Source organism: Zootoca vivipara, chromosome 2 (genome assembly GCF_965207765.1).
Source record: "Zootoca vivipara chromosome 2, rZooViv2.hap1.1, whole genome shotgun sequence".
Classification (NCBI taxonomy): Eukaryota; Metazoa; Chordata; class Lepidosauria; order Squamata; family Lacertidae; genus Zootoca; species Zootoca vivipara.
Window position 1 is genome coordinate 3,352,727 of NC_142584.1, and position 13,257 is coordinate 3,365,983.

A 13,257-nucleotide genomic window follows, 5' to 3' on the forward strand; every position below is an offset into this window, starting at 1 on the left:
TTAAAAGGGCGGAAATCCTCCCAGGCACCCAGCTGGAGCCATGGGTGGTGATGGCACCGCCTAGCAGAAGGGCCAGCGAGGAAAGATGGAATCGGATGAGCTTGTGGTGAATGTGGTTGCAGCTCCCGAATGGTTTCCCCAAGTATTGAAAACGGCTGGGGACACACAGTGGGTGAATGGGGAATGGGCTGCAAAGGTTGCTATGGGAATATGCCATGAGGCCAATTGTCACAGGGAGCCTGGATTCTCAGCTCTGCCCACACAGAGCACTGGAGACAGGAATCTCTTTTCCTCCCCTGATGAGCTTCTCTTCCCCCACTAGTTTGTGTGCCCAGGGAACCCTCCACTCAAGGCCTATGGAAAGATCTTAAGGCCTGAAGACCCCAGCAGAGCTAGAAGCAGTTGCTCTAGATCAGGCATGGTCAAACTTGGCCCTCCAGATGTTTTGGGACTACAACTCCCATCATCCCTAGTTAACAGGACCAGTGGTCAGGGATGATGGGAATAGTAGTCCCAAAACAGCTGGAGGCCCAAGTTTGGCCATGCCCGGTCTAGATCTTTATGCAAGGCACCATTTACACTTGTTTCACATTGGGCAAGGGGGTGCTGCGCCCAAGCGATCTGTGGAGACCAATAATGGATTGTGTACACTAAATGGAGTGAGAAGCAGTTGAGTCGATGGCCGTGGGCCTGGCTTCTCAGAGTTAGTGTTGTGGGCTACTGTTGACCCACAATCCTTCTTTGATGGGCCAGGTATAAAAAGCGCAGAGTGAAAGGGACTCGCCTAAAAGCATTTTTGCTACCACAGAGCAAATGACATGAGAGCAGCCCTACACCATAGCTTGGCGTTGGTATCCATTCAATTCTATTGTGAGCTTACACAGCTACTTTTGAGTCCTGGCGTCCCCTCCACTCACTCCCCCCTCCATTGTTGACACAGCACATTCCCCATAGGGTGGGAGCTGGACAAGCAGAGGGTGGCTAAGGCTGCACTCGCTGGTTGGAGCTCCTTTGGCTTTAAGCGTGCTGCGCCTGAAACCGACAGAGCACAGAACTGGGATGACGTGGAGCAGGTTGGGTTCCTGAAATCTTGGGCTTGCTGGTATTGCTCTGTCTTGGATAACACAAGGGAGCTGGGAATTCGGTGACTATGGACGAAAGGAGTGGATCTAGAAGCAGATTTAGGGCTGGCTGAAGAGAATGTAAAAGATCAGGATATTGTGCACGAGATAGCTGCCCTTCAACCTCACCGACGCAAACTCATGTTGCTGTTCAATAGGTACAGTACATGATTGCTTTGATTCAGCAAGAGTGATCCGACTGTAGAAACTGGTTGTCACACCAGTTCACCTTCCTGGATACAGTCCGTGCGTGGAAAAGCATGCCGCTGGGCGGAGGGTGTCTGTGCTTCACACACCTTCCTGGATTTAGATCTCTAGGAATTGTCCCCTCCACCCATGGCTTGCTCTTGGCACAGACCATTGGATAAACACCTGGGTATGGGGAAGGTGGGGTGATGGTTGATGGAGTAGGGCTGCAATACTTCTGGATTTTTTCTGGATGTTACCAGGATTTTAAGTTCAGAATTGACGTCCGGGGGGAATTCCCAAAAGGTGGTGCTTTGTCCTGGATCTTAGGCAAGTCAACCAAAAATTGCAGGGTTATTTTTGTGTTTTTGTAAAAAGAAAAAGAAAAAAGTGAACAACTTTTGGGGTTCCTGGTTTTTACTTTTTGAAATACGGCAGCCCTAGGATAGAGTAAACTAGATCTAGACACTCTTCTCTTTCCCCCACTGTAACAGGTTATCCATGCAGTCAGGTTGTTGTTGAATACAAAATTTGTACCAAATGGCTTGTGTCTGTTTCAGAACTAGCTCTCATGTGTGAAGATTAGGTTTTTTGGGGGGGGGGGGCTATTATATGACAATGTAAACACGTGCATGTGTGTGAAAATACGGTTGTGAAAAGGCAGGGAAATGAGATAGTTTGGAGTTGCAGAACCTCATGCAACCAGCCATAGCAGCTCATTCACTTGGTTTCCTTGTTTCCATATTAGCAAACTCGTATGCTCTTCTCTCCCCCTCCCCCCACCTGCCCCCATCCATGCAAAAACTAGGGTAACTAGTTTCCTCTGTTAACTTTTGGAACGTATACAAACCTAGTGCAGAAGCACGCTCTAGATATGGGAATCATATATTTGAACACTTGCATGGGCACAAAGGCTTGGCAGAGATGTAAGCTGGCGACATACCTCCTCCGTTTGCACACTGAAGTCTTCTTTTGGTATCAGATGGAGTTGTGTTCAACATGAATACATGAGACACAGTATATTTAAACCTTGGGTAGGCTAAGCTTTTCCTGTGTGGCCTTGGGGCTCAGGGTTTGGTTAATTGATTCTGGAAGTTCACCTCACATCATAGAGTTGGATGGGACTGCAAGGATCCAGGGGTCAGCAACCTTTTTCAGCTGTGGGCCGGTCCACCATCCCTCAGACCATGTGGTGGGCCGGGCTATATTTTTTGGGGGAGGGGGGAATGAAAAGAATTCCTATGCCCCATAAATAACCCAGAGATGCATTTTATATAAAAGGACACATTCTCCTCATGTAAAAACATGCTGATTCCCGGGCCATCTGCGGGCTGGATTGAGAAGGCAATTGGGCCGCATCCAGCCCATGGGCCTTAGATTGTCTACCCTGTTCTAGTCCAATGCTCTGCAATGCAAGAATCTTTTGCCAAACATGGGTCTTGAACCCACAACCCTGAGATTATGAGTCTCATGCTCTACCAAGCTCAGCTATCCCTGTCCTTTGACACACTCCTTTTTCTTACTGGCCCCATTGTTGTGCCTTCAACACAGCCCAACCCCCAGAAATATAACAGGTGAACTCCCTCCAAGCCAGGGAAAGCTTCTGGCTAAATGTTATTGTGTGAAAAATTTTTGAATTTAATATTTGTAGTCCACTTCTCAAACAACAATGTTGAGCTCCAAGTGACTCATAATAATAATAGTGCTAAAAACAAACATTACAGTCTCTATAATCACTTCAAAAAGATGTCTCTTAAGGCCCAGGAGCAGGGCCAGTTGAAAAGAAAAGAAAGGTAAATTAATGTGTACATAGTTAGTATAACAGTACATTCAAAGCATATTTTCATCCTCAAAGACTTCTAGGCACCGTAGTTTACCCCTCAAAGAGTTACAGTTCCCAGCAATCCTTAACAAACCACAGTGCCCATAATTCTTTGAGACAGGAAATATGCCTTGAATGTGCTGTCCTTGTTGAGACAGCTCCCCATCAGTCAGACGGGAATAACAGTCACCTATCTTGGAGGATTATTGTGGGCCTGAATTCAATGAGATTTATTAAGTGCTCTGCACAGGGACGTGATATAGATCAGGGATGAGGAGCCATGGGCCCAATGTGGCCCTCCAGGTTTCTTTACCTGGCTCTCAAGAGTCTCCCCCAAACATGCACCCTCCCAAACCTGCTTTGCTTTGCCCCACCCCTGAGTGTTTTTGCCTGGCTGGAATATCTCAATGGAATCCAACGGTGCTTCTGTCTTGCCTGCATGGAGGACAGAGAGAGGTGTGGGAGCATGTGTAGAAAGAAAAGGTAAAACTTCTTATTTATCATTCTGCTCCCTTTTGCCTTTGGCTCCACCCCTCCATGGGCAGGTGGCACCTGGAAGGCTGCTTAGATTGGAATGTGGCCGTTGAACTAAAAAAGTGCTTCCAAGCCACCCCTACTATTAGATTGGATATCAACAACCCGGATTCCTTTCCCCGAGTCCATCCCTGGCCCTTTGGAACCTAGATTATGGCTGCTTCCAGGGCAGGGGGGGACAAAAGGATGCAAGGTCTAATCTCTCTCTCCCCGTTCCCCCACCCCCAATAATAAATGGGGCTGTGTCACTGGCAGCTCTGCTAACCACCCCCATTGTTGCCATCCGTTGCCAATGCAGTTGCCATGCTGGTGCTCAGTTGCTAGGTTTCACTCGGAGCTGGCGTGGGAGTTTGTACTGAACTCTCTCATTTACTGGGAAACTTGGCGGGGGGAGGCGAGGGAGAGGCTGCATTTAGCTGGGGTGAGGGGTGAATCCATTTTCCAGAGAGTAAGCTATAACGCACTGAAGGTGGGGGCTGAAGAAGAGAGAAAGGTGCCTCCCTCTGCAGCGGGGAGAGGACCAGGCACCACTTCAGCGAATAGCATCTCTGAGCTATGGGTGCAGCCATAGTTCTGGGTCAACTCCCAGCCCCTCTCTAGTCTAGGAGGCTCCGTTGGGATGGGGAGCCTGGGTCGCTGTCTTAAGCGCTGATGGACTGCAGTTGCCCTGCCACCACACCTGACCACTGGGCATGCTGGCTGGGGCTGATGGGAGTCCCAAGCACATCTGGAGGTACCACAGCAAAAGGGGGGGTCCTCTTTCTCAGGGGCTGAGCCAGCGAGGAACGTGGTGCATGTTAAGTCATGTGCTGCACCCCCTAGTCTCCCTCAAGAATGGGGAACCTGTTCCCCCTCCAATGCTGCGGGACTCCAGCTCCCATCATCCCTGGTCATTGGCCATGTGGGTTGGGGCTGCTCGGAATTGGAGTCCAACCGGTGGGCCACAGTTTTCCCATTCCTATTCCATCAGCTATTGCAGTTCCTTAACAGTTCCTCCTTGGTGTGCTGCAGTGATGGGAGACGAAGCACATGGGGAACAGCTCAGTGGCAGAGCATCTGCCTGGGGAAGGTCCTGGGTCCAATCCTGGCCATCTCCAGGTAGGACTGGAAGAGGCTCCCATCTGAAAAGCTGGAAAGCCTCCATCAGCACAGACAACATTGGGACAGGCAGACAAACAGTGTGACTTGGTCTACGGCACCTGCCTATCTGCCAACACTCCCCTGCGGCACCACTACTAATCGTGCAGGAAGCCAGTTCTAAGATTTGAGGACTCTTGGACAAGGTCCTCTCAGCGGGTCCCCCTCGTTTATTGGCTTCTCCCTTGAAGCCCAACCATCTCCCAGAGAACGGATAGCTTAGCTATGCAGAGGTTACTTTTCCTTCTCCTTGCTCTCCAAGACAGGGCAGATCAGGGCCCAACACTTTGGCCCCTTTGTGAGGGAACAAGAAAGAATAGCGTTGGGATCTGCTACCCTAGTGGATCCTGCCACCTGAGGCAGTCGCTTCATCTTGTCACATGGGGGGGGGAGACCTGGGGCAGGCAGAAATAGCAAGGAGGTGGCAAAGCAGAAATAGGCATGACCTGAAATTGGCGTGTGGGGCTCTGCAGGTGACCTTCAGTGCTGCCCTATGGTGCCTTCCCCTCCTTAGACATTGTGAGGCCTGATTCCCAAGGCATCTTTTATCGTGCAAAGTGCTTGCAGTTTGGGACCCACAAAGCGGAGACAGCCCAAAATGTTTTGGCACCTCAAGGCAGAAGATCCAAATGGTGAGACTCAATAGTTAAAACATTCACCATATGCTGCCTTTTAATGGTAACCCCAAGATTTCACCTCTGGTGTCGGGGGGGGGGGGAAGCAGCAAATGGAGCCACCCTCCCAAGTCTAGGTGATCAAGTTATTTTGGCACCTGTGGTAGAAAAATCTTACAAGCACCTCCCTCCCTGGCAGTAAAGATGCAAAAGAACAATGAAAACTTAAAAGAGCCAGCAACCTGCTGCCCAGTTATGACTCTCAGAATTAGGTGCCTGAGCAAGCTGCTTCACACTGTTTTGTGGTCAGAGGTGAGCTGCTTTATCCTGCCTAACAATCGGGCCGGCCCTACCACTGACCTGAGCAGCGACAGAGTCAAAGCCATTGGTCCACCTACCTCAGTACTGTCTATACAGACTGACAGTGATGCTCTAGGGTTTCAGACAGGACTCTTGGCCAGCCCTGCTTGGAAATGCCAGGATTGAACCTGGGACCTCCTGCACACGAAATGGATATTCCCTGTCAGCGAGCTGCAGCCTTTCCAAATGGGAGGGTTTGACACGCACAAGGTGAGTGATGGCTGAATATTTCAAAAGGGCATTCTATAGAATGTCAATGGAAACAGAGTCTAGTGACACAGACAAGGCCGTCAATTCCTGTCAGGAATCAGAGTGTGGCAAATGACCCCTTTTCACATCCCCTGGGCATCACCATGGCCTTTGGCCAGGCAGCCACAGGGGAGGGGGGAAAAGAAATGCAGTCAAGCTGCGGCAAGAAAGCTTGCAATGGATGAAAGCTGCGTCCCACATGATTCTAACGCAAGTTCAGTTCTTTATTTAAGGCACTTCTACACCCTCCTTTATAAGGGTCTAAACCACTAAACCACTGGGCCTCCTGAGTTTGCCAATCGAAGCTCAGCGGTTTGAATCCCCGCAATGGAGGGAGCTCCCGTTGCTCTGTCCCAGTTCCTGCCAACCTAGCACTTCGAAAGCATACCAGCATGAGGAGATAAATAGGTGCCCCTGCGGCGGGAAGGTAAACGGCGTTTATGTGTGCTCTGGCCTTCATCAGATTGTTCTGTGTGCCAGAAGCAGTTTAGTTATGCTGGCCACATGATGACCCAGAAAGCTGTCTGTGGACAAACTCCAGCTCCCTCAGCCTGAAAAGCGAGATGAGCACCTTTGACTGGACTTAACCATCCAGGGGTACTTTACCTTTACCTCACCTTACACCCTCCTTCATAAGGTTTACAATGAAAATTAAACTAAAAAGCAACAATGAAAGATACAGCTGAACAATTCAGATCAGTAAAGCAAATGGCACTATCAAATCATGAATAAAACAGCAAAGCAAAAAAAAATTCAGAGACAAGAAAATGTATTGCTAGCCTTCGACTTAAGAGATAACTAAATGGGAGCAGGAAGCATTTAAGAGCTCAACACTTGGCATTTTCTTTAACTCATTTTCACGTGAACAGTGGGAAGGAAGGCAGGGAGATCTACTGGTGGCTTGGGCGTGAGGCGATGCACAGATACCATGCACATCGTGTGTGTGGAACATTGTGAGAGACAGCACAGCATTTGTCTGTGTGCAATCTGGGTGTCCTTGTGTGCTGTCGTGTCTTGCGTTTCTGTTGCCGTGTAACTATTCTTGCAGCAGCTTGTTAGTTGCAGAGGTCCTCTGTGTGTGTGTGTGTGTGCTTTTCCCTCACGCACAGAAACAGTGTGTAGCAATGTGAGAAATCCTCACTGGGCAGAGCTGCTTGCCTGATATGCCTTTGCAGTGTGCACGTTTGTGTACGTCCACATTCCTCTGTCTTTCCACTGGCTTCACCTGCGACCACCTGTCCCTGAGAACCCTACTTCCTGAGTGACCCTCGCCCTGTGCTGCCGACAGCTGCCCTTCTTCTCTGCCTCTGCCAGGGAACTTGCCTGCCATGTGCTGTGGGGGTGTGTTGCCCGTGCTGCTATGGACTCCAGCGGCTGCTAGATGTCCCAGCAAGCAGGACGATGTTTGAATGCCCGGGTCCCGGAGATGCTAGACGGCTCCATGTCTGCGAGAGAACAAACCTGCTTCTTGTTGAATTTAACACAGTTTCTTGTTCCAGCCGGGATGCCATGGAAGCTGAGCTGTGGACAGGACAAGGCTGCATTGCCCCCTGGATGCACCACAGTGCGGCTGGGCAGTACACGTGAGTCCAGGACTCTTTTGTTTTTGTTTTTTAAGGGGTTCAAAAATAGGGGGCTATTTGTGGAGAAAGCTCCTGTCCTAGCTCCAATGAGCCAGCAGAGGGGGCTTAGGGGTTGGGGTCAAGGTGCTTCAGTGCTGCACCTAGTGGTTAGCACAGGGAACGGGGCATCATTTGTTTGTGTTGTAAATAATGGATGAGAGCATGATCCAAAACAATGAACATACTAGGGGTTGCATCCAGTGTTACTCAGAGCAGACCCACTGAAATGAAAGGACTTTGCTAACTTGGGTCAAAACATTTTCATGAACTTCGCAAACCCGGAAGTATTTTCGCCGCGCGTGCGTGCGCAGAAGCGCTGCACGCCTTTGCGCATGCGCAAAGCGCGAAAATAGCGCTTTGCGCATGCGCAAAACGGCGGTTCGGGCCCTTTTCAGGTTACGAACTTTTCGGGTTACGAACTGCGACCCGGAACGGATCGCGTTCGTAACCCGAGGTACCACTGTACTCTGAATAAAACATGGTTGGCAGCAGGCCTAGGAGTTTACCAACATTTATTAGAACCCTAAATAGTGCTTTTTCTAATTGCTTAAAAGGCTTAGCATTTGTTACCCGTACAACATTCATTGAAGGTAAATTAGTGTAGTATTATACCCATAGCACAGACTGGAAGGCTAAGGCTGATAGCTGAGCTGGGGTTTGAACTAAGGGCTCAAAAGCTTTTGCTGCTCTGTAGCAGAAATGCTCCTAGTACGTGTGTCAGGCTGGATTCCCTACTCCCTTAAAAGCTTGAGAGGGTGGGAGTGGGGCCACAGACTTAAACAATGAAGACAGACACTCTCTCTGCACATGCTCAGATACCAGTTTGTATGACCAAGGAAGGGGTAATTATTAATGAGAACCAAAGGCTGGGTTAGGAATAGGATATTGCTGGTCAGGATACCTTCTGGTGCTGAGGAATGTCTGTGTGTCTCAAAGTGTGAGCCTGGAGGCAGCATCATAGCTACAGGTGGGCAGGGGGGTGGGACTAGACAAGGAATTTGTTGCCCTGGCTGAAGCCCCCAGAGGCCCCCATCCTGTATGTGTGTGTTCGCAAATGTGTGTGGGATGGGTGCCAAACTGGGTCTTTAACCCGGCTGAAATAAATCCTAGTTTCCCCCCTGCCTGGAGGCCACTAGTACAAATTAGGCTCATCAAATAGTGCAAGACATTATATCCTCAGGCCTCCCTTCAACTAGTGAATAATATTAACCTGCTCTACATGAGTGTTGTACGAATTGCAGAGATAATGAATATGAAGTGCTCTGAAGACTAACAACTGCTATAGAAATGCTTCATGTTTTGTTGTTGTTTAGTCGTTTAGTCGTGTCCGACTCTTCGTGACCCCATGGACCATAGCACGCCAGGCACTCCTGTCTTGCACTGCCTCCCGCAGTTTCCTTCTCCTTCCTGGAGAAGGAACTGGCAAGCCACTCCAGTATCCCTGCCAAGAAAACTCCATGGACAAAGACAACAGGCTTCATGTTTTATTGTGTTTTAAATATTTTGTTGGGAGCCGCCCAGAATGGCTGTGGCAAACCAGTCAGATGGGAGTCATATAAACCTTTTACCTTTCAAATAAACAATAAAATTATTATTATTATTCGTTCCCACTATGCTGCTGTCTCAGTAGGGTGTCACCAAAGCATCACTTAGGGGGGGTCAGTTCACCCTTGGTGCAGCAAATATGTGCTCATAGTGTGATATCAATGTTGTAAAATGTGACACCAGAGGCCACATTTGTTGGCACTTAAGCTCCTGATCTGAAGTTTAAAACTCATCTCTATAGACCATGCCAAATGCCACCTCAGCCCCACAACTGTTAAAGCAATAAGCCATCAGCTTGCAAGTGTAATAAACTTGCAAGGGAGGAATAATGGGTTGCTTAACTCCTTCCACATTCATCAGTTCTCTCCAGCAGAAAAAAAAGGGAGTCAGGAGCTCGTTTTTTCTTCATTACATCTAGGATGGTTCTTGCCCTGTTCTCAGACCTTAAATTACCAATACTGCTAGTCAGTCAGAATGGAAATGCTAGAAAAGCCTAAATTATATTACCTACCATTTTATCCTCCAGCCTTTAACAGGAGCTTACCTGAAATGAAAGCAATAGCAATACTGGTTAGCAACTAGCTACTAGAGAAGCAACTTCAACTCACTTCATGTCACTTGAGTGCTGTTCAGATAATTCCAGTGCACTTTGAACAAAGGCAAGGTGGAGTGTCAATGACTCTGGATGTCTTCAAGAAAGCCTGGATCACTTGGCTCTTAAGGTTTCCTGGCTGCCAGGCAGGATCTGCAATGTAAAAGAAATGCTGAAGGAACCCAAACAAAGTTTGTTTTGACTGGAATGAGGTGTTGCAAAGAGGTTTGTGTGAGAGGGAAAGGGACAGGAGAGAGAACTTGCTCAGTGGTGGGGCTTGTGCTCTGCAGGCAGGTTCAATCCTGCCAGTGCCAGATGAAGCCACTGCCTCTCAGTAATACACTAGATGGACCCAATGGTCTGACTTGGTAGAAAGCTGCTTCCTGCATCCCTACCTCAGAGTCCCAGCTAAAATTAAATGCACCAATGATGTGAAAGGGTCATAGCTCAGTGGTAGAGCAACCTCTGGTTGTGCCAGAAAGACTGAAACTCTGGAGAGCCACTGCTGGTCATTGCAGGCAATACTGAAGTATTGGCATCTGACAATGGCGTTTTCCTTCTGCCTCCTTCTGGCTTCCTGGTGGACTCACTTCCGACCTCTCTCCCTCTCTCTGTGTGTCCTTGCAGGCTCTTGGAGAAGCAACTAGTCTCTGGTTTTTCTCCCGCTCGCCATGGCCTGGGCGCCCGCGTCCTGCAGGATTCAACCAACTGGCACGATACTCAACTCTTCCCGCCTCGCTGGGGCCCGCGGAGGCCGGAGGGCCACTGGTTCTCGGGGAAGGATCCGAGCAAGGCGGCCTCTTCCCCCAAGGCGCAAAGGCAGCCTCCCCTTTCTTACGACGGGCTGTCCCCGATGTGCAGGAGAGACGTGAGCAGCAAGGCGGCAAAGGGCCCCGCCGAAGGCTGCAGATGGAGCCGAGGAGCCCCCAAGAGCAAAGGCGAGCTGCTCCCTGCCCGGGCCCCTCCCAGCTACGAAGCCCACATGCTGCTGCGTTTCCGGGCCGGGCCGGGCCCCCGTAAGGAGAACTGGCCTCGCCCGCCGCCCTATATTGCTCCGCCATCCTACGAGGCGCCCCACCGCACCGTGCAGCCCAAGCAGCGCGCCAGCAAGGAAGCCTCGACGGCGAAGCAGAGCCAGGCGGAAGCCCCCAAGAAAGGCCGCCAGGGAACCAGGAGAGCCTGCGAGTCCGGACCGGCGGGGCGGAAGGCAGGGCGAAGCCCGTCGAAGCTGCCTGGTAGTTGGAGCTACCTCTCCGGAGCCACGACGTGCGGAGGAGGAGGCTTCGGGGCGCAGCCGGAGCGAGCAAGGTCCCGCTACCCTTTGGGGTCCTGCTGGGACGCGAGTCCCCAGCACCGGGGCCACACCCTGCCCAGGGCAACGAAGAGAGGCGAGCCTGGCCGACGCCACCCTGGCAGTCCCCTCCAGCACACGCTCCCTGCTGGCTGGGGCTTCAGCCACGCAGCTGGCTGGCCTGAAGCCGCCGTCGGAGGGGAGAGCAGAGCAGCGGGCGAGCAGCGCAGGTGCAGCTTCCCCAAGTGGAAGGAGCCGGGAGGCAGATCGACGCCTCGAAGGCGCGGAGGTCTGTTTGTCATCGACGCCACGTGCGTGGTGATCCAAGCCCACTACATCCCGCCCCCTCGGACGGAGCGGGTCCGCTACTTGGGCCGCGAAGAGACCGCCGCCCCATCGCCCGGCTCCCCGGCCCCGGCGTCGATGGAGGAGCGAGCTGCTCGCATCCTGGGTCTCTCCGTCAGCGAGCTGGGCTTCGCCGGGGCGGGAGGAGGAGGAGAGGCCTCGGGGCCAGGGAGCTCCGCGAGCCACGCGGCTCCTTTCGGGGATGCCCGGGCAGTGGGGCAGCCTGCCGGGCCTCCTTCCGCCCCGACCAGCCCCGCGAAGCCCTTAGCAGCCCCCGCCACCGACGGCTCCCAGGCAGGGCTGGCGTGCCCCAGCCAGAGACGGGCAGCCGCTCCTGGCCAGGAAGGCGGCTGCCCGCCCCGAGGCGAGAAAGAAGCCGAAGCAAAGCCCGCGCTGCCCTCGCCGAGCAGATCCTACATCTGGGATCTGAAGGAAGCCATGTCGAGGATCCGCCGGCACACCGCGCCGGATTCGGACACGGACGAGGAGCTGGAGCAGGAGCAGGAGGGGCAGCCGGCCTGGAAGCGGCGGCTGGGCGAAGGGGCCCCCTCCGGCAGCAGCAGCAGCAGCAGCCTCGACAGCACCAGCAGTTCCAATGCCACCGTGGTGCCCGGGAGTGCCCCCCCCCCTTGAGCCTGGCCGAAGCAGGGCCACAGCCATGAATTGAAACCCACATTTCAGAGCCCCAGCACCCCCACCCCGTCTCCCAAGTGCCTGGTATCCCTATGCCTCTGCCCAGCCGCCTCTCCTTGCCACAGGCTCAGGGACACACGTGTTCAGGGCTGTGGGGTGTGGAGGGGAAGGACATAGCCGTAGTAACACTTCCCATATCAGGTTCTGTACTCCAGTGTGGAGCCTACACATCCACTAATTACTAGATGCTAGGGAGAACCTAGAGGATAACCCTCCCTGGAAGGCCCTACAATGCACACTTCTTGGGTGCTTTTGCCAGCCTAGAGTGTGTTGCTGAATACTAGCAATGCCGCTTGCTTGCCTGGACAGAGGGTAGAGAGGGCTGCTGCCCCAGTGCACATATAAACTGGGCTCCTGCACAAAGATAAACATTTGTTGCTCCACCTACTTTTGCTGCTGACCCCGCCTTCATGCGGCCCCTGTAAGACTGCGTAGAAGGGAATGTGGCCCTTGAGCTAATAAAGGTTCCCTATCCCTGCCTTAGCTGAAGACAGACAAGAGGGGGAGAACAGGTCCCTTTGGTTTGACCAGGCAAGGCTATCCTTACATAGCAGGTATATTTACAATAAAGCTACCAAGACATTTCCCCCCTGCTTTTCTATGTCCATATGATTATTGCGGTCCATGTGTGCCAGGTATTCAGGAACTAATAAAAATAATAAAAATAGTAAACCAAACATGTCTTTCAAACACAAGCTGGATGATGCATTCTCAGTTTGATTAAGCCAAGAAATACATCAGTGCCTCCTAACACCCCAAAGAAATACAAGTTAAGATCCATACGTCAACATTAGCATGAAAATTGTTTCTCATTGTTCAGTGAGCTGCTGAGACAGTGCTTAAACAACTGGGGGGGGGGACTGTCATACAGTGGTCCCGCTCCTTCCTCCTGGGCCGTGGTCAGAAAGTGGTGTGGGGGGATGAGTGTTCAGACCCCTGGGCTCTCACTTGTGGGGTGCCTCAGGGTTCCGTCCTCTCCCCCATGCGTTTTAACATCTATATGAAGCCGCTGGGAGAGATCATCAGGGGGTGTGGGCTGGGTGTTCATCAGTATGCGGATGATACCCAGCTCTATCTCTCTTTCAAATCTGAACCAGTGAAGGTGGTGAAGGTCCTGTGTGAGTGCCTGGAGGCGATTGGAGGATG

At 51.7% G+C, this 13,257-nt stretch overlaps 1 protein-coding gene across 4 annotated transcripts; it reads left to right on the top strand.

Moving 5' to 3' along the window:
- The first annotated feature begins 1,036 nt into the window (after nt 1–1,036).
- Nucleotides 1,037–12,788, top strand: DDN (dendrin). Of its 4 annotated transcripts, none has more exons than XM_088661194.1 (3): nt 1,037–1,279; nt 7,523–7,606; nt 10,410–12,788. In XM_088661194.1, exons 1-3 carry the CDS (start codon nt 1,263–1,265, stop codon nt 12,049–12,051), a joined length of 1,743 nt encoding a protein of 580 aa, XP_088517320.1. In that variant the 5' UTR covers nt 1,037–1,262; the 3' UTR covers nt 12,052–12,788. The 4 variants fall into 4 exon arrangements, with proteins under 4 accessions (XP_088517320.1, XP_088517318.1, XP_088517319.1 ...); XM_088661192.1 differs by lacking the exon at nt 1,037–1,279 and adding an exon at nt 3,374–3,612; XM_088661193.1 differs by lacking the exon at nt 1,037–1,279 and adding an exon at nt 4,050–4,396.
- The last annotated feature ends 469 nt before the right edge of the window (nt 12,789–13,257 follow it).

Bases quoted from the DNA above. Each gene is read 5' to 3' on its own strand.
- DDN (XM_088661192.1), top strand. From the start codon at position 3,410: ATGGGCCCAATGTGGCCCTCCAGGTTTCTTTACCTGGCTCTCAAGAGT. The intron at 3,613-7,522 runs GTAAAACTTCTT...TTCTTGTTCCAG, and splicing joins AGCATGTGTAGAAAGAAAAG to CCGGGATGCCATGGAAGCTG. The intron at 7,607-10,409 runs GTGAGTCCAGGA...GTGTCCTTGCAG, and splicing joins AGTGCGGCTGGGCAGTACAC to GCTCTTGGAGAAGCAACTAG.